At 35.7% G+C, this 20,083-nt stretch overlaps 1 protein-coding gene across 3 annotated transcripts in view; it reads right to left on the bottom strand.

The window, feature by feature from the left end:
• Positions 1-8,978, bottom strand: part of LOC127803806 (uncharacterized) — a 43,053-nt gene extending 34,075 nt beyond the window's left edge. Inside the window, exons 1-4 of one of the 3 annotated variants that reach the window (XM_052340330.1) lie at positions 8,519-8,978; positions 8,318-8,419; positions 6,714-6,794; positions 4,465-4,554 (exon numbers count right to left, since the gene is read on the bottom strand). In XM_052340330.1, coding sequence (XP_052196290.1) covers positions 4,465-4,554; positions 6,714-6,794; positions 8,318-8,419; positions 8,519-8,797 — 552 coding nt within the window. In that variant the 5' untranslated portion in view covers positions 8,798-8,978. The remainder of the gene's footprint in view (positions 1-4,464; positions 4,555-6,713; positions 6,795-8,317; positions 8,420-8,518) is intronic. The other 2 variants (XM_052340331.1, XM_052340332.1) reach the window with 2 other exon arrangements.
• Positions 8,979-20,083: the final 11,105 nt, after the last annotated feature.

Genomic DNA, 20,083 nt, shown 5'->3' with positions numbered 1-20,083 from the left:
AGTTTACCTCTTGGATTTGAAAATAAACTTGGGAGTAACAAAGTATGTAGATTGAAGAAATCCCTGTATGGTCTCAAACAGTCTCCAAGAGCATGGTTCGAACGCTTTGGAAAGGCAGTTACCAGTTATGGCTTCCTTCAAAGTCAGGCAGATCACACCATATTTTATAAACACTCAAAGGATGGTAAAGTTGCAATTTTGATTGTTTATGTTGATGACATTATTTTAACTGGTAATAATGAGACAGAGTTAGCAGTCCTCAAGCAGAAACTTGCAAATGAGTTCCAAATCAAAGACCTGGGAATCCTAAAATACTTCCTTGGAATGGAGTTTGCAAGATCCAAAGAAGGCATCTTTGTCAATCAGAGAAAATATGTTCTTGACCTTCTTAGAGAAACAGGATTACTCGACTGCAAGGTGTAAAAAACTCTCATTGAGCCTAATGTGAAACTATATGCTGTCAAAGCTGAAGAAGTAAAGGACAGGGAACAATATCAGAGACTTGTGAGCAGATTAATCTACTTGTCTCATACGCGACCTGACATTGCTTTTGCAGTGAGTGTGGTGAGTCAATTTATGTACTCACCAGGGCCAGAGCATTTTGAAGCAGTCTACAGAATCCTCAGATATCTAAAAGGTTCTCCTGGAAGAGGTTTACTATTCAAGAAACATGGCTATCTACAAGTTGAGATCTACACTGATGCAGATTGGGCATGAAGTGTTAATGATAAGAGATTTACTTCAGGCTACTGTTCGTTTGTTGGGGGAAACCTTGTCACCTAGCGAAGCAAAAAACAAAATGTTGTGGCTAGAAGTAGTGCAGAAGCAGAATTCAGAGTTGTTGCTCATGGAATCTGAGGGGATGTGGATCAAAAGGATACTTGAAGAGCTGAAATTTCCTCAATCAAAACCTATGAAAGTCTATTGTGACAACAAAGCTGCCATCTCTATTGCTCATAATCCGGTATTGCATGATCGTACGAAACATATAGAAGTGGACAAACATTTCATCAAGGAGAAGCTCGATGCTGGAATAATATGCATGCCATATCTTCCAACAACTGAACAAATTGCTGATGTTCTAACTAAGGGTCTTCATAAGAAGCAATTTGATAAACTTATTGGCAAGCTAACTATGGAAGACATCTACAAGCCAGCTTGAGAGGGAGTGCTGGAAATATGCTAAAATCAAGAGAGATTTGTCCTTGATCCTAGAATATTCTAGGATCTGAGTTTTATGTAAATAATATGTAAATATAGTAAGTCAAGGATGTAGTTTAGGATGCTGTCAATATTTAGATTATTTTCTTCCTTTTTTTGTTCATAATCCTCTCCTTAAAAGAGGATGTTGTTCTTGCTCATTTCAATCTATGAAGACAAATTGTCTTTGGTTATTTCTAAGACATAGCCTCTCTGCAAACTCTTCCCAATTCCCACCATTTCCTTCAACTAGGATCCACCCTTGAAACCAAGAATCGGTCGTATCATTTAAGTAGCCCGTAGCCAAGTTAACTTTTTGTTCCTCTAGCACCCTATAGATTGGAAAAATCGTTTGCACCTTCTAATCCACCACCTTGACTTCATCCCATCAAACATGGGAATTTCCAACCTTGGCATCGGAAGATGATTATTAAGGAAATCCATAGTATACTTCTTTTGTGAGATGAATAATCCTTCTTTGCTCCGAGCCACCTCCATTCCTAGCAAATATCTCATAATCCCTAAGTCTTTGACTTCAAATTCAGCCCTCAATTGCTTCTTTAAGTAGTCAATTTCCTGCATATCATCCCATATTACAACAATATCATCAACATAGACAATTAATATAGCTCTTCTTCCATTTTTAGCATGCTTTATAAACAATGTATGGTTAGTTTGTCCTTGTTTATACCCTCATGCTGAATTTCTTAAATCAAGCCCTTGGTAATTGCTTCAAACCATAGAGAGATCTTTTAAGTCTGCAAACCTTTCCACTATCCACCTCATGTTCAAATCCCGGGGGAATCTTCATGTGTATCTCCTCATCCAAATCACCATTAAGAAAAGCATTTTTAACATCCAATTGGAATAAAGGCCAATCTAAATTAAATGCAAGTGAGAGTAATACCCGTATTGAATTCAGCCTAGCCATAGGAGCAAAGGCCTCCGCATAATCGATCCCATACATGTTGGAATAGATTCACAGCAATCTCTTTGACACTCGAACTCACCAAGACACAACTAGAATCACTCAAATTCTCACAGCAACAAGAAATACCAAAACATAGAAATAAAGTACACGAAATAGAAACAAGAACACAACAAGATTTATCCTAGTTCAGTCTTCTAAAGAAGACCTACATCTAGACTGCCCAAGGCACTATTCTCCACTATCTTGAACGAAAAACTTTAGGATTACATGCACTACAACTCTCCCACAGCCTTATACACAGAACTGTATAGAGTTTCCCTAACCCAAGATTACAAAGATATTCTCTATTTACTCTCGAGTTACCCTTGTGCATACTCTACTCTCTTTCTTATCAAAAGACAAGAAATTAGAATAGAATACCCATGCCCCTTCACCCGACCTCTATTTATAACATATAGAGGCGAGAAAAAATAAGACTTTATCTGATAGTTACAACCAACTAACCGGCCTATATCACTAACCAACCCTTCTAGAAACAAGCCTTTTAGAATAACACAAGTGATATACAAATGCAACTCACTGATATTACAACAAAAAACCCTCTTGAGACTATCTTAAGCTAATCTAATACAAGTGATTACAACAATACGTTTGGGTAAACCCTTATGCCACCAATCGAGCCTTATATCTTTCAATGCTTCCATCTGCATGTGTTTTCACCGTGAACACCCATTTACACCAACTACCTTCTTGTTGGAAGGTAGTTGCACAATATCCCAAGTATGATTTTTCACCTAGGCAGTCATTTCTTCCATAACAACAGCCTTCCATCTAGGATCATTCATAGCACTATATATTCTTTGGAATCTCAATGCTATCAATTTTTGCCACAAAACCCCTGAATTGAGGGTTTAATTTAGCATAGGTCAGATGGTTAGAAATAGGATATTTAACACAAGATCTTGCCCCTTTTCATAAGGCTATAGGAACAGCCTAGTCTAACCAATCTCCCTTGTAGACGTCCATGTTGTCAGTAGCAGTGTCAATAGTAGTATCACCCTTATAGGAGCCATCCTAACCAACCCTTTGGAGATAGTGTTGACCTTGCTAGTTTCCTGATGGTCTTTGGGCCTTTTGGAGTAGACTTGCAGGGGGCTGCTGGTGGCAGTAGGAGCAGTATGTTCAACAGTAAGAGCAGTTGGTTCAACAATAAGCTTAGAGGTAACGAGTAGAGGAGAGGGACCAGGAGAGTTAGGTAGCTGGGGGTCAGGAACTGAGGAGGAACTTGTCAGTATGTTCTCAGGAGTAGAAACTAAAGATGCTCCCCCTTGAGAACATACTGGTAATAAAGGTGCAAGAGGACGACGAGAAATCAGAGGATCAATGTGAGGGCTAGGGATCTCTTCTTGAGCAGTGGTTGAAGAAGAAAATGGGAGATCCTCATAAAATGTGACATCAGCGGATACAAAGAACTTTCGGGTGGTAGGGCAATAGCATTTGTATTCTTTTTGGGATAAAGAGTACCCAATAAAGATGCACTTAAGAGCTTTGGGGTCCAATTTTGTCTGAGAGAGAGAGAGAGCTATTGTGAACATAGACAATGCATCCAAATACCTTAGGTTCAACTGAAGGAAGAAAGGGAGCATTTGGATATAGATCACAAAGTGTATTTAGAGGGGTTCGAAACTGCAGGATTTTAAAGGGTAAGCGATTGATTAAATAGGCAGCTGTAAGGACTGCCTCCCCCCAATAAAAATAGGGAACATTGGTAGTAAATATTATAGCTCGGGCCACCTCTAGAAGATGTCTATTTTTTCTTTCGGCCACACCATTTTGTTGGGATGTGTATGGACATGAGCTTTGATGCAAAATACCAAGTTCAGATAGGTAATTTGTGAAATCATGAGAAAAATATTCTCAACCATTATCAATTTGAAGAACATGAATAGAAGTTTGAAACATATTCAAAATAAATTTGTGAAACATTTTGAAAATGTTCTAACTTCTGATTTTTTTTCCTTCATAAGATACACCCAACAAGCTCTAAAATGATCATCAATGAAGGTTATGAACCATCTAAAACCAGTGATATTTGGGTGTTTAGAGGGACCCCATATATCACTATGAATCAGATGGAAGGGTTTAGATGGCTTATAGGACTGAATAGAATGATGAGAACGAGGTTGTTTGGCTTGAGTGCACTACTCACACGTAAGAATCTGTTCTTTATTGAAAAGTTGCAAATAAAAAGATTTAAGACAAGGAAAGCTACGGTGTCCTAAACGTTTATGTCATAGTAAGACCTTGGCATTAGTAGTTACATCTAGGACAACCTTATTAGAAGAACTTGAAACATTTCCTGCCACATAGTAAAGACCATCTCTTGCCTCAGCACTGCCAATCATCATCCTCGAAACTTGGTCCTGAAACACACAATAAGATGGAAAGAATTTAATAATACAATTCATGTCTCTGGTTATTCTGCTAACAGAAAGAAGATTGTATTGCAGTCCCGGTACATATAGGACAGAATTTAGCCTTAATTTTGATATGCACACGATTCCAACTCCCATGGCAGAGGAGGTTGTGCCATTTGCCATAGAAATATTAGTAGAATTGCTAAATTGGGTGTTTTCGATCATTAAGTCAACAGAGTTTGACATATGATTTGATGCCCTGGTATCTACCATCCAAACACTCTTAGGAAGCTTTCTTGAAATCAAAGAGTAATGAGAATTACCTTGAAAGGCTATGGATGCGGAGCACTGAGGATTAAAAGGGCCTGAGAGGTTTATACCTTGGTTTAACAGCCTGTATAGGGTTTGTTTCTACTCTTCTAAAAGATTCAAATCAGTGCACTTCCTATTTTTAGTTAATACCTCCACCACATAGGCTAACCTAGGAATTTCCCTCTTGTTTCCTAGCTTCCAATTGGCTGGTTTGCCATGAATCTTCCAGCATGTTTCTTTTGTATGATATGGCCTCTTACAATGATCACACCACTACTTTTCTCTTCCTTGATTCTTTAGTAAAGCTTCCCTTTGGTTGATAGTAGCAAGAGCCAAATTCTGATGACTAAGGCCTTGGTTATTTTGCAGCATCACTTCCGTCTGCTTTCTTCCTTCCTTACTTCTGCAAATACTTCTTTAAGTGAAGGCAAGGGCTTTGTACCCAAAATCCTTCCTCTTACTTCATCCAAATCAGAGTTTAGACCACGGAGGAAATCAAAAACCCTATCCTTTTCAACCATCTTATTGTATTTGATACTATCGGCTGGACATTCCCAACTGACAGCATAAAACAGGTCTATTTCATGCCATAATTCCACCAAAATGTTAAAATATTCAGTAACACTGAGATTACCTTGCTTGGTTGTTCTAATGGCTGACCTAATTTCAAAACATTAGGAAGAATTCCAAGTCTGAATACATATCTTAGACTGAATCCCATATTTCCTTTGTTGTTTTGTAAAAGAGGTATGTCCTACCAATTCTAGGCTCCATAGAATTTATAAGTCACGCCATGATAGTTGAATTTTCTACTTCTCAAACACCATAAGAGGCTGTTGTTGTTGGTGGAGTAGGGATGGAACCAGTGAGGTACCTTGTTTTGCCCTTTCCTTTGATGACCAGCATCACCGATTGAAACCATTCTCTAAAATTACTCTCATTCAACTTGTGTTGGGTAATTTGTAGAGGATGATTATCAATAAGATTTGCAGAGATAGTTGGCAGAGAGGGAGAAGGAATGATGCTCGGAGAGCTTGTGGCAGAGGCTTCAGTTAAAGTTGGATTTTGTGCTTCGGCCATGATCTTTGAAGAACAGCCAATATGGCAATGCTGTTTATGATCGAAACCTATGCTTTGATACCATGAAACAAGCTTTGAAAATCTCAAAAGCTTAGTTAGAAAATTCATTGATCTAGGGTATCAATATATAAACAATACATGCTATCTTTTCTCCTAGAAAATAGAAGAATTATTAGACTACATATCTCCTAAAAATTAGGAGTGTTTATCTCCTAAATAGTAGGAATAGATTTTTAGCTTAAACTCGTATCCTCTTTGGATTATCTGTCCCTACCATCCACTTCTTTAAATCTTCTCTTTATCTTCCATCTCACTTATCTTTATCAACTTCAAAACTCCTCAATCTCGCCAACAAAGTACAACCCTCGTAGCATAAAGAAGGAAAATTACATTGACTATCCTATCCTTAGGAATGTGACATGCATGAATCAATTGAAAATGTATCCTGACCATTTCATTTCATCTCTCGCCACTTGCTTAACCAAAAGTTGTTTGTGTGTTCACTTCAACATCATATCTAAGAATATGATACTAAAAAACAGTTTTCTTTTTTTTTTCTTTATTTTAATATAAAAACTGAAACATGATCGTATAAGGCGATTCTATTTTCTAGATACATCGTTGAAGAAGAATTATACCTCAACCCATACCCAAGCACATTTGCAAGTATAAGCCTAATCATCTTTGTGACAAATTAAGACAAATAGGGCAAACAAGCTTAAAAGTCTAGGCATGCTTCTTAAACCAGCATAAATGCAAAAATTGCAGGCTACCTCATTTGCCACTGGAGAATTCTGGTCATCTTTGTCAAAGATTAAGGCAAGAAGAACGTGCTTAAATTCCGCGTATGCTTCCTTAAATCAAGCATAGAAAAGTCAAAAACCAAATTGGGAAAAACAGAAAGATACAAAATTATAAATTAATGAATAGACAGGAAAAAAATTGACCTAGAATAAGGGAAACAAAATATTGACCATCCCACAAGCGAAGAAATTCACCAATATTAATAAAATAGAAATAATCAAATAAAATCAAGCTGGCAGATCAAAACCTCACGATTTATAGCTCCAATGAATCTACATTATAAAATAGGACATGGAAAATTAAAAGTTCATGAATAGTAATCTTCACCAGGAAAACAATACTTCAAGGCATGAGGGAAATAAAATTTATACACAAAGACAACCCCACCATTACAGAATTTTTTGAGGTTGTACTAGATTCCTATGTACATTTCCAAACTGAGGCAAATGAAAATAGTCAAATAAAATCAAGATGGCAGATCAAAACCTCACAACTTACAGCTCCAACTGATATGCATTCTAAAACACCTATACGTGGCAAATGAAAAGTTCATGAACGGTAATCTTTATCTAGAAAACAATACTTAAAGGCATAGGGGATATAAATTTTATACACAAAGACAACACCACCATTCTGGAATTTTTTGACGTCACACTAGACCCTGAAGTACATCAGCAAAAGTACAGCAACTTACTCAGCTTGTACTTAGTTTCAACTTTTTGAGTTGCACGGTGTATCACATTTCTCACCATGCAGTATATGGGGTTGTTTTAGATAAGGAGAAGACAAATAGAAAGGAAAGAAAATGGTATCCCTTCTCCCTAATCTAGCATAAGGGGAGAGAAAGAGAGAGAAATGAAGAAACGAAGAGAAACTTCAATGTCCTAAAACCTAATTTTGGATCTCTCTAAGAAAGAAAAGATATAGTGGGAGTAAAGTAACTACCAACTTTTGCCCCAGAATTTTATGACCATTAGTACACCTATTAATAACGTATTAATATTGAAACTTAGATGTCCTTTCCATTCACTCCCCTATTTTTTGAAACAAGTGGGAAGAGTAGCACGATCCATTTCCCTTTGTTTCTTTACCTAAACATCCCAAAAATAGGGAAGCATACTTTTGTCCTTTCTCTTATTCTCGAGTAATGCTATGAGTCATAACTAATGACAGTATCATCAATCATGTCTCGCATTCTCATTGGAGAAGGTGCTACGCAAATGAGACAATGGCATATTATCACCTTAGCCTCCTCCAATAAGGAGGCGCCACATAACTAATGACACCATGTAAGTCATGACTCCTAGCATTATTCTATATTCTCTTATTTCTCCTGAGTTCACTCCCAGTTTGACCAATCAACTTAGCAAAACAGATTCATCATGACTCCTAGCATTATTCGTTATTCTCTTATTTCTCCTGAGTTCACTCCCAGTTTGACCAATCAACTTAGCGAAACAGATTCCGCATGAATATATTACTCATAAAGGCAGTAACGAATAATGAAATAAAAAAGAAAGAAGTAAATGAAAACAAAACACAAAATACTAGAAGGAAAGAAACTCCACCATACCGGGTAGGCATCAAGGGCACAAGGCGCGAGCGCTGTTCGCAAGAAATTTATTGCAGAATCACGATTCTCCACCGTTCCCCTCCTCAATAGCTCAATAAATTTCTTTGCAAGCAATTTCAATAGACAAACTAAACTTTACAGAAAAAAATTGGACAAACAAGAAACAGGTGATCGGAAAACGGACAGAGGAATTAAAAGTACCTGCTTCTGCAGCCGGAAGAGGAGTCGGCGATCGTCGAGGATGAAAGGAGCGTGTTTTCGGAGGAGATCTATGGCGGCGTCAATGTCACCGACCTCCAACAACCGCCGTATCTGTCGAATAAGCAACCGCGAGTGGTAGGACGAAGACGAAGGCGAAGAGGACGGTGACAATGACGAAGAAGATGAAGAAAGGACCGAGTCTTCGATCAACTTCTCGAATTTGGCGAAATCAATGACTAAAGCATCCAGAGCTTCCCAATTCACAGGCGTCGACTCCATGTTTTGCTGAGAGAAAACCTTTCTCTGATCGTTCGCGAACTTTGATGGTTGGTTTGATAGAGATGTAGAGAGAGAGAGAGAGAGGGGAGAGAGAGAGAGAGAAGAGACGAAGAGGAGGAGGCTGATTTCAGTTGGGGAAGGATTCGCTGCGTGCGCACGAAAGAAAGACCGCGATGGAAGCGGAAAAATGGAAGCCCGGGAAGGGAGGTCACGGGGGCAGCCACGCGTGTAGTTACATATGGCTATGCTAATTATACCTGGGGGTCACAAATAGCATCTCGCCCACAGGGACGTGGACAATTTAGACTGGTCTGTCAAGTACGAGCCAGTATTCACGTATGTGAAATGATTGACAAAAATATTTTCTTTGTTTTTCTTCCTGAACACTTGAACCCCTTCAAATAATTTGTATTAAGAAAAACATAACAAATAAATGTAAGTCTTTTATTTAGTTTAGTTGAATTAAGAAACAGCAAAATGAATTTACAAAGGATCCGTCATGGCTTGTGTTAGAGATAATTAATACAGTAAAATCAATGCATGAAGATTAATTAGCTCTCAAATATGCTAATAAGTCTATTAATATTGAGTCAGGTGGATTTACTTCAATACTCAAAATCTAATTTGGATTTGGTAATGTATACTTAACTCAAAAATCCTCACTTTTGGAATTTGGAATCAACTGTGATTAAGGAGTATTCAACCCAATAATTTGATTAGACCAAACTAACCTTTAAAAAATAAATAATTCTAAACATTATGTCTGTTATATTTATACATTTATAATCTTATTTATTTTTTAAAAACAAATCATACATTTCACATGTTTAAAGTAATATTTAAAATGAAATGATATTTCAACACTTAATTTTGATATTTTATATGATACTTAGCATTAATTGTTGGAAAATAATTTGTGACTATTCACAATGTAGTGAATACTCATCGATGTTTTTTTCAATATTAATACTAAATTCATATATAGTGTCATAAATTTTTGTGTCTGGGTAGCATTTTTTATTTTAAAAGGTGAAGGTCAAATTTTGAAATAATAAAATTTTATGAACGAATTACTGTTAATAAATATGAAACATAACTTAATAAAATATAAATAGACACATTATAAGGTTAAAACGGATAATGATTAAATATGTGAATTCATTATAGTGTAGGGGTATTGTTGATGCTTATTAAATGTATTTTTTTATTAATATAAAGTAATTCATAAGAGTCAATCACTAAAAATTAACAAATCAAGTATTATTTTAAAAAATTAATAATTTTGTGATTGATTCTTCAATTATAAGTCTATAAAATGATGTGAAGTTATCTAAATTTTTAAATACCAATTGTTTCTAATCTTTTCGTTATTTGATTCAATATTAAAAGGTTTAGGAGATTTATTGTTTAAACCTTTAAATTTTTATTAAACTAAAATTATTTACTTAATCAAATAACGGGAATGAAAAAATTTTAAAACACATAATCAAATAACGAAATTTTTTGTTTGAGACTCATTTTATTTTAAAATACCTTAATCTTATCTTTTAAAATACTAGAAATTTTGTGGAGAACAAACTAAAGATATAGGGGAATTTTTTAAAATGTCATTTTCAATTCAAATAGTAAATTAATGCACGTGATGATTTTTTATTTATTTTTTACTAAATAATTAATACACTTAACTGGAAGTCCAATACAAGGGAGTTCATAGTTCATACCACATAAATTGGATATTTGGCAACTATACAATACTAGCTTTGCCAGAGGAATTAGGAAGTTCGCAATGCACAAATAATCCTTATTATCGACTCGAAGCTAATAAGAAGCTTGCTATCCGAATTTGACATAATCCCGATCGTCAATGCTTCAACACCTAACATTCTGAAGCTAAAGTATGAATTATTAGATATTAATAGCCTGTAGGTTGGTGGGGCACGTGAGGGATTTGGATGTGCGGGATTGCAGACCCATGGGCCGGCAAGGATTACGAGCAGCCCAATCAGGTGAGGCTTGACACATGACTCGGCAGGACAACATGAAGATACGGGCCTATAGGCCCAGCTTGGAGAGAACCGTCGCTTTCGACCTTTCTCCTTGCTATGGAATCCTATGCTTTCATAAGACAGTCATCCAAAAGGACACTTGCTTGTCCAGTCCGCCTTCTTATTGGGCCTTCCCGAGGCCCACCGCTCAGAAAATTTCCCCTCCCTCTCTTAACACCTGTTAGCCGTACATTTCTTTGACACTATTGACCAGAACCCGCAGCTGTGTCTTTTGGACGTGAGTTTTACTGTACACGTGTGATTGCTCCCAAAGTATATTATTTCATATTTAGAGAAATTTAAATTATAATAATAGAAAAAATAAAAATTATTATAATCTTTTACTATGAAACCAATCTTTAAAAATCGTGTAACTGTAGATTGACCCATGAGAGTTGAGTCCTTCCATTGCGATTCATAAATAGATTTTTGGCCCCAAGCTCCCAGCTAGTTAGGACTCTGAACCCACCCGTTGTCTTCACGCTTCACTGTTTTACATTAATTGGTATAGAATTAGAAGCCGCAATGAAGAAATGGAGAAAAAAAGAAGCCGCAAAAGCTTTCCACTTTTTTTTTTTCCGGGAAACAAGGGTGGGGGGGCCCAGAAAGGGCTTATCCTCAAGGCCACAGGAAGCCCTGGCATCAGAAAGCAAAAAGAGTGGCTTCAGATTTAAATCAAAATAAATAAACGAAGATAGAGAGATAGGTAGATGGGAGGACCAGCTGAGCACTAGCGAAGAGAACATGTCCGAGACATGAAAAAGGAATCCCCTCTCCAGAGCGATCGATGGCAATGCCATGGCTTCCGTCCGGTGTCCTCTCTCTTAAGTCTTATCTTCAGATTTCTCATTTTGCTTTGCTGCACTTTTCTTTTCTTTTTTTTTTTATTTTATTTTATCTCTCTCTTTCTCTCCTTTCTCTCTCCCAGCCTTTCTCGTTCTTTTAGTTCCGTCTTTTCACTGTTAAAGTTCCCTAAAGATGTGAAAAGAACCCTGCAGTCTCTTTGGCGCCAATGATTCGTAACCTCAAATCAATTCAATCGGTATTAGGCCTTTCATTAAATATGTAGGATCGAAGCAAGGGGGGTTTATTAAAAGATTAGTGTTGACTAATAAGGAGGCTGCATCAGGGGAGGTGATTAATTAATTAACCAAATAAGTTAACATCATTAGGCCCTCTCCTGCCGGCGATGATTAAACAGATATGCTGTTGCCCAGGAATATTCCCAAGACATGTCCATTAAATAACTCTAGGTAAAAATAATCTTTTTTTTTTGTTTACAAAGTAAAAAAAAGAAAAAATCAAGAGGCATGTACCCAAATCAGTGGGAGGGAAAGACTACTCTTGTGCGGCACCAATTTTAGAATGTGGCAAAATGGGCTCTAGTTTTCCGTGCCCACACTAGAACAAGGTCCATGATCTCTTGTCCCTCAATCCCATTCTTAATCATCATCATAACACCACAGCTCAGAGGAATCTTACTTTCATTTTCCCTTATCCCAACCCCAGATGGATGACTACTAGTGCAACTATGTTTGGCTCCTTTATTTCGAAACAAACCACCACGCTTTCACTGGCTGTTTTACGCTTTATTTGCCACTTTGTACTCCAAACAATGATTAAAGTTCTCTTATGCTCTGTTTTATAATTGGTTGGGCCGTCTTATCTAATTAATCCTGTCACAATGCTACAACGAGTCCTGTTGATAAAGTTCAATTTCCATTCCCCCATATTCAGTTTCGTCATTATATTTATATTATCTTATACGAAAGGTTAAGATAACTCGCCAGGAACAAGTCAAAATCCATGCTTTCCAGCTGCTAGCCGTTTGGAGGGCGATTTTCCATCATCTTTTCCGCCTACTGTATTTTTCTCAGAAAGTCACAAAACGACACCTTTTCATGAGAAAGCTAAAGAAATGAATAAAGAAAGAGCTGACCCGAAAAAATCAAAGCCGTGAAGCTTAAAGTAAGCGCTTTAATTTGACAACATACAGGCGAGGCGACGTGCATCTTCTTTTTAAGAGAAAAAGAAATCCGAGCCCCGCCAGATGCCATACATATGAACCGGTACATAAACATGGAATTAAAGAATTCATTTTGTGTGTAAGCACTCGAATGACTCATATCTCCTGGTGATTCAGAGCACCGAAATGTTCCAAGTTTGAGATCCGAAATGAAATGATGACGATTTCACATGAAAGCTGTAGAGCCTTTTGGAGTTAATTAAAGAGATATACAATCAGGATATATATGTGTGTGTATATATATATATATATTTTTTTTTTTTTCAGAAAAGGAGAGCTTTATTTTATATATATGTTTATATGGACGGACGGTCGCTGCAGCAATGGAAGAAGAAGCTGAAGGAGACAGGACAGCGCCAGAAAGAAGGGAATATTCATATATAATTGCAGTGGCTTTGAATCCCGCATTCAGTTTCCGTTCAATGCTAATAGAAGAAGACGCACAGAGAGGAAGGCAAAAATTTGGTTGAGAAGGCCCAAATTAGTCGATATATTTTTGGTGTGTCACGAACAAAAGTTCATTAAAAAGCTTAAAATTCCAAAGTATCATTTTAAGTTAAAAAAAAGTGTAAATTTTTCATATAGTGTGATGCAAATAAAATAATTTTAATATTTAATTTATTTAAAAAAAGATAATTAATTATTTATAAAAAAATTTAATTCTAAAATAATTTCAGAATATCAAGATAAATATTATTTATAAAATATAGATATCATTTATAACAAATATAGTCTTAGTCAGATTAGAATTAATCAATATAAGCGTTATCTATAAGAATCTTAATCCTATTATGTTTTAAATCACTCTATATTTCTCTATAAATAAGCAGATACTCATTATTGAAAAGTTACAATATCTCTAATACTAATTTCAATATAGTTTCTTTTATATTCAATATCTGACTTAAGTAATAAAGTCATGGAACTTCCCCGCGCCCTCTGATTGTTTTCTTATTTTTGCAGATTCAAGTGACTTGACGATGACATTTCCAATCAACTAAATTCATTGTTGTATCAATATAATAACAATTGGCGCCGTCTGTGAAAAACATCCAAAAAGTCTATTAATACTACAACGTTTCTCACACAATCTCAAGTTACATGAAGTCTAATCAAATCAATTGGGAAATAAGACATTACACGTATGTAATAATCTCATTAATGGCATGCGCATTCATTTAATATTTATGCACATGCCACCGTTTCATTTTTCGGCTATTGCTTTATGCAAACAGAAAATACTCGTTCTGAGTGTAGACGTAGGCACTATGCTAAACTGTGAAAATAAAATGCTCGTTTTAATTACGGATGTAAACATTACGCCGAACCGCGAAAATAAAATATGGTTATTCTCTCTGATGGCAAACATAGGGGATACATCGAACTACGAAAATAAAAATATAGTTATTCTCTCTAATGGCGGACATAGAGGTTATGGCGAACCACGAAAACAAAATATGATTATTCTCTTTGATTGCGGACGTAGGGGTTACGCCAAATCGCGAAAACAAAATAATGTTATTCTCTCTAATGGCAGACATAGGCATTGCGTCAAACAATGAAAACAAAATACTCTCTCTGATTGTAGGCGTAGGCACTATGCTAAATCACGAAAATAAAATATTTATATTCTTTCGAATTGCGGACATAAGTGCTACGTCGAACCGCAAAAACAAACTATGAATATTATCTCTGAATGTAAACGTAGGTGTTACTATGAATCCCAAAAACAAAATATGGATATTATTTAATTGCGAACGTAAGCATTATACCGAACCGTGAAAACAAAATATTGATATTACTTCTTATTTTCAGATTTGCCCACAATTCTAGCAAGTATATACACATGAAATTGGGGAGCCGCAACAAAAGTTGTTTCAAAAAGTCCGTTAAGATGTTCAGGGGTCGTTTGCGTTGATGCATGAAGGATTCTCCCCAAACACACGCGAATGTTGAAGTCCATTAAGATGTCTGGGGGTCAATACCTAAGAGACTCACCTCAGACACAAGCGACAACCGTTAAGATGTTTGGGGGTCACTTACGTCGATGAACGAATGACTTGCTCTGAACACACGCAAATGTTGAAGTCTGTTAAGATGTTTGAGGGTCAGTAGATGAATAAGACTTGACTCGGACACACGTGACAACTGTTAAGATGTTTAGGGGTCATTTTGCGTCGACAGACAAAAGACACGCCCCGAACACACATAGATGTTGAAGTCCGTTAAGATGTTCGGGGGTCAGTAGATGAACAAGACTTGTCTCTGACACACGCGATAATTGTTAAGATGTTTGGGGGTTGCTTGTGTCAACGAGCGAAGAACTTGCCCTGAAAACACATGGATGTTGAAGTTGTTAGTGTTGTATGCCCTAATGCTATATTTGGATGATATCTAGCAAACTTGTTTAAATGCGTTAATTATATTTTTGTATAAATTTATAAAAATATAAGGTTTTCTTCATTCATATTTTCTCTAATCATTTATATGAATGAGTCTCTAAATCTTCTATGTGAGAATCTTATTCTCAATGTATTGAAATTGTGTGATAGAATTTTCTGATAATAAAACTTCTTAAACTATTCTTAGTTCTTAGATTCTTTAGATGGGGATTCCGATTAATCGAGTATGAAGTAACATAGGGGTTACTACCTCATTCGGTATGAGGATACTAATGGGAAGATTGTGTGTCATACATCATATAACTTGAAATGTTGTTAGTAAACCTGTGAGTGGTCATTGGGGAACAATAAGTCGAATGTGACACCCATAACTAATTACATGATCTGATGGATAATGGTTGTGTCAACAAGTTTTCACGGTGTGTTAATCCTTAGACTTGAATTGGCATGGTTGTTTTGTGTATTGGTGTGTGAGATTTGCTAATGAGTCGCACCATCCAATTAGGAGGTAGAAATGTTCATCTATGTGGTTCTGTATTGCTGGTATATGGAGACAGATGTTGGGAATAAGATCCGTCACCTTTATCGGCATTTGATGAGGTGAACATCCTATGTGATTTATTATTAATGTGACGAGACAATCTTTGGCTAGGGCATATTGAAAGTTAGGAAAAGTGTTTCTTAATGTATCATCTAGTCACATTAATGAGATCTGACACATAATTATTGAATTTGTTAGTTTGTTACTCCATGACTCTCGCTCGATCATGACGTTAGATGATGGAAGAATTATAGCATATGATAATTGTCAACTGTAATAGGTTCACTTGAAGTGAGACTTCACTACCACCTATATTGTCCTGAACTGCTGCTATGTGTTATTTAAGAACTCTTGAAATGTCGTCAAGATTTGGAGAAATTTTGGTGATAGGCCAAGGGGTTAACTGATATCGAAAAGAGTTTCGGTATTATCTAATTGCTTTAAAAAATCAAACACTATATAGTGTTGCGTTTGGTATCGATATCGTGTGTCTAATATGTCTCTGTAAATTGTTGGTCAAAAGTTGACTCTTAACCCCCTTGCCAATAGTGCATAGTGTATCATGCATAGTAATAATGCATAGTACATAATATGAAATCAATTATTGATTGTAAAATAAGAGACGACAAATTGCAAATAGTACATAATGTATAATGCATAATAAAATCAATTATTGATTACACAATAATCAGGGGCGACGGACGTGAGAAAGAATGGAATTGAGAGAAAAAGAAAATGGGAAGGGGGAAGAAAAAAAATTAATAAATAAAGGGGCAGGACTTCTGTCGCTTTATCTCTTCTCTCTCTCTCCCTCACACACACGTTGCTTTCTTTTGCTTCATCTTCTTCTTTCTTCTTCCTTTGAAAAATATTTTACTGCCACAACAATATTTTATATGTGAAGGTCACGCATAAAATTTTGAGACACATGTATCGGTGATACGCAGATCCTCTATGTCTAGCAAAAAGACTCCCAACACTCTCTAATTGTTTTTTTATTTTTGTAGATTTAGACGACTTGACGATGACGTTTTCAATTAACTAAATTCATTGTTATATTTATGCAACAACAATTTTATTTACAGCTAATTAAAAAATACTGTTGAATGATTTTTATATAATATTTTAATTAGTATTTGAATTTAAATATATGATTAACAATTTTCATCACAAGGATTAAGCAGGCCAGATTACTTAATGAGTGCAGCTTAATAGAAATCAGACATACCAGTAAGTTGATGTATTTTTTACTCTTCATTAGTTTTTTTAATGTTTAATTAAAAAAATGGTATTGATTATCTCACATTGTTGAGTAAATAAATGGCTACAAATATCTTTGTTTTGATTTGGTTTTGATTTGTAACCGAACCTAGTATTCTCCATCCATGCTACCGATGAATTAACCCAAGTTGATTGGGTGGGGGGTGGGTGTAAAAGCGACATTCACCCTCGAGTGCTATCGGTGTACGAACTAGTAAAAACAATCAAAGTGGGAAGCTTGTTCCAACGGATATGTAGAAGAATATATGATTGGGAAAAGTGAAAACAAATGTGTGAATGGCAAAGCAATGATTGACAACTTTGTGGCATCTAAATTAAATACGACCAAGAGCCAGAGCGAGAGCCAAAGGGGATTCATCTAATGCAAAAGTCAGATTTTGGATCATCAAACATGAACCTAATTGCGACCATGAAGAAGCAGGGCCTTTGTTAGGACACAATTTCCCAGAGCTTAGTGTGGAAGGGATATAGTAGTGGGCTAGGCTACAAGCCTACATTCAAGCGAGATGATGCCTTGATAAATTTTAATATTTAAAATTTATTAAATTAATCACAGAGTGACGCCTCACTAAATTTCCAAATCCAATAAATTCCGGTAACACCGTTCTTGAAGTTGAGCCTTGCTATAATAGCTTACGAGGTTTTTTAAATTTGGAAATGGTTCATTTAAATAAATATTAAGTTTTAATATTAAAATTTATTAAAAAGTCTAAACATATAATAAAATCCCACTATCCCGAACTTTTTTCCTTAAATAATGGCGACCTAAACGGTAGGCTCGAGCCCTGCCGGCCATGGTAATTTGGTAGCAGTGAAGTGCAATAACCCGCGATAGGTGAGTGAAAGGAACAGGGAATGTCTCAATCACCAGCCTCTGGGGACCCATCACGGCGACCTTTAAAGCCTTGCCGATCCTCCCACCGGTAACGGCTTCCCACACATCATTTCGGGTAACCCACGTGTGCGGTGTCTGCCTGCTCCTCTCTTTCTCTCTCTTCAAAATCAGCAGTAGTATTTCACAAGTTTCGTTTGTTTTCACTTTTAACTTTTCCGAAAACAAGCTCTTCTTTAAGTTAATTCCGAAAGGGTTTTGAGAAATTCATCCATTACTGACAGTTATGTATAAAATAAGACACGATGGAGAGGTGGTGGCAGCAATGAAATGAGCATTGATTCGGAGGAGTAACAACGGAGCGGTGAAATTAATGAGACCATGTGTGGTGGTGCCCCTCTAGAAACCACGCATTCATGTCTCCTACTACTAAGTTGCGCCTTTCCTCCCAAACGCCCCCAACCCCCAGCTTAGCTTAGAGCCTCAGCAGCATAAATATGTATAGTGGGCTCAAGTTAGATGTAGAGTAATAGTTAAACTAAAAATGTTTATTTTAAATGAGAGATTCTTCTCAATTTACAATAATTTAGATATAACTTTTTAGTTAGAATTAGATCTACTTGTTATATAATACTTGGAAATAGTTATCCAAAACAAATTTAAATAGATTAAATTTAGAATAGTTACCTAAAATGAATTTGAAGAGATTAGATTTACCTTTAATTATTGTCTTTTTTATATTCAAGAAAGTGAGTTTATTTCAAATTTATTGAGATTAAGATTAATAACTAAATTTTAAAAGAATATACCGAATCTCAATGGAACTTATCAATTAATTATAAGTCAGAATTCTAGTCAATTTAATTTTAAATAGAATTAATTTATTGTTAAGAGGTTGGATGAGTCTAAATAAAAGATCAAGATTAAAGAATTAATTAATTAATTAAAATAAGATGAAGTGTGATGTAAATAAATTAAATATACACATGTAAAGATCTGACTTCATCATCACCTCCCTTGTTGTAAAGCTGATTCTGAATCTTCCCTTTCTTAGCCGACAAGATCTGATGAGCTCCCCACAGTCCTCACCTCTTGGTCATATACATAACAATCTTGCTTTACCATTTCTACATGCCCTTTCCTTTTCTCCACAATCTCTACAATTTAATTTTACCATGTTAATCGATAATGCTAATTATATATATAGGAGAGTAGAGTTGCAAATGGATTAGATGGTGCATTGTAAAGATATCCTTCTGTTAATAAATTGCGAAAAGAGAGGCAGATCCGTCATGGGCATTTCATAGACATTTTGCCCAGATGCCTAAATTAACAATTATAAGAGCCTCAAACAAATTGTTGAAAAACGATAGGGAAAAATTGAGGGGTTACATACCCTATGGCTATTATATATGATATATTAGAGAAGTCTTGTTAGCTTCTGAGATTGATTTTGATTTCATGAGAGAATGAAGTTGTTTCCATCTTTCACCATATTAACTAGATATACTTGGTTGAGTTTATACCTTCCTTTTCTTTTTTTTTCCTTTTATAGGGAATATTTGATTGGGTCCTATATATGTGGGGGAACAGTGGTGGCATCCCAGTGCTTCTCCTGCAGATGGTGCCTGGTGGTGTGTGTTGTTGAGGTAAACAAATAACCTCAAAAACTTTTTACAGAAAAGTTAATAAAACAATGTGGTAAGAAATCTTTTTACTTGTGGGCAAGTTTTTTGAGTAGTGATGCCATTATTTATAAAAAATAAAAATAAAAATTATATTTGTGTAACGTCATTAAAAAATTTGTATTACAATATTGATGTTAATAAAATATGACAGGCCATCAACTTACATATATAACCATTCTATTAGATTGATAACAAAGAATCTTTCGGAAAAAAAAAAATAAAAGAAATGAAGATATGTAAAGAGGGAAATCAAGAAAGCTTCTTCCTTCCTTCCTTCCTAATTATAAAGGAAAAAAAATGAAAAAGAAAGAAAAATAAGAGAAAGCTTCTTTCTTTGGGTAGAGTCTAGCTAGCTTGTATTAAGAGTCTATTAAATAATTCTTATAAATTGATGGTGCATGCAGAAATTTATAACAGTCTTATCTAATATTAGTAATAAATCTACTCACAATCCTTAACAATTGTTACTTT

Source organism: Diospyros lotus, chromosome 6 (genome assembly GCF_014633365.1).
Source record: "Diospyros lotus cultivar Yz01 chromosome 6, ASM1463336v1, whole genome shotgun sequence".
Classification (NCBI taxonomy): domain Eukaryota; kingdom Viridiplantae; phylum Streptophyta; class Magnoliopsida; order Ericales; family Ebenaceae; genus Diospyros; species Diospyros lotus.
This window is presented reverse-complemented; position numbering and strand designations above follow the sequence as displayed.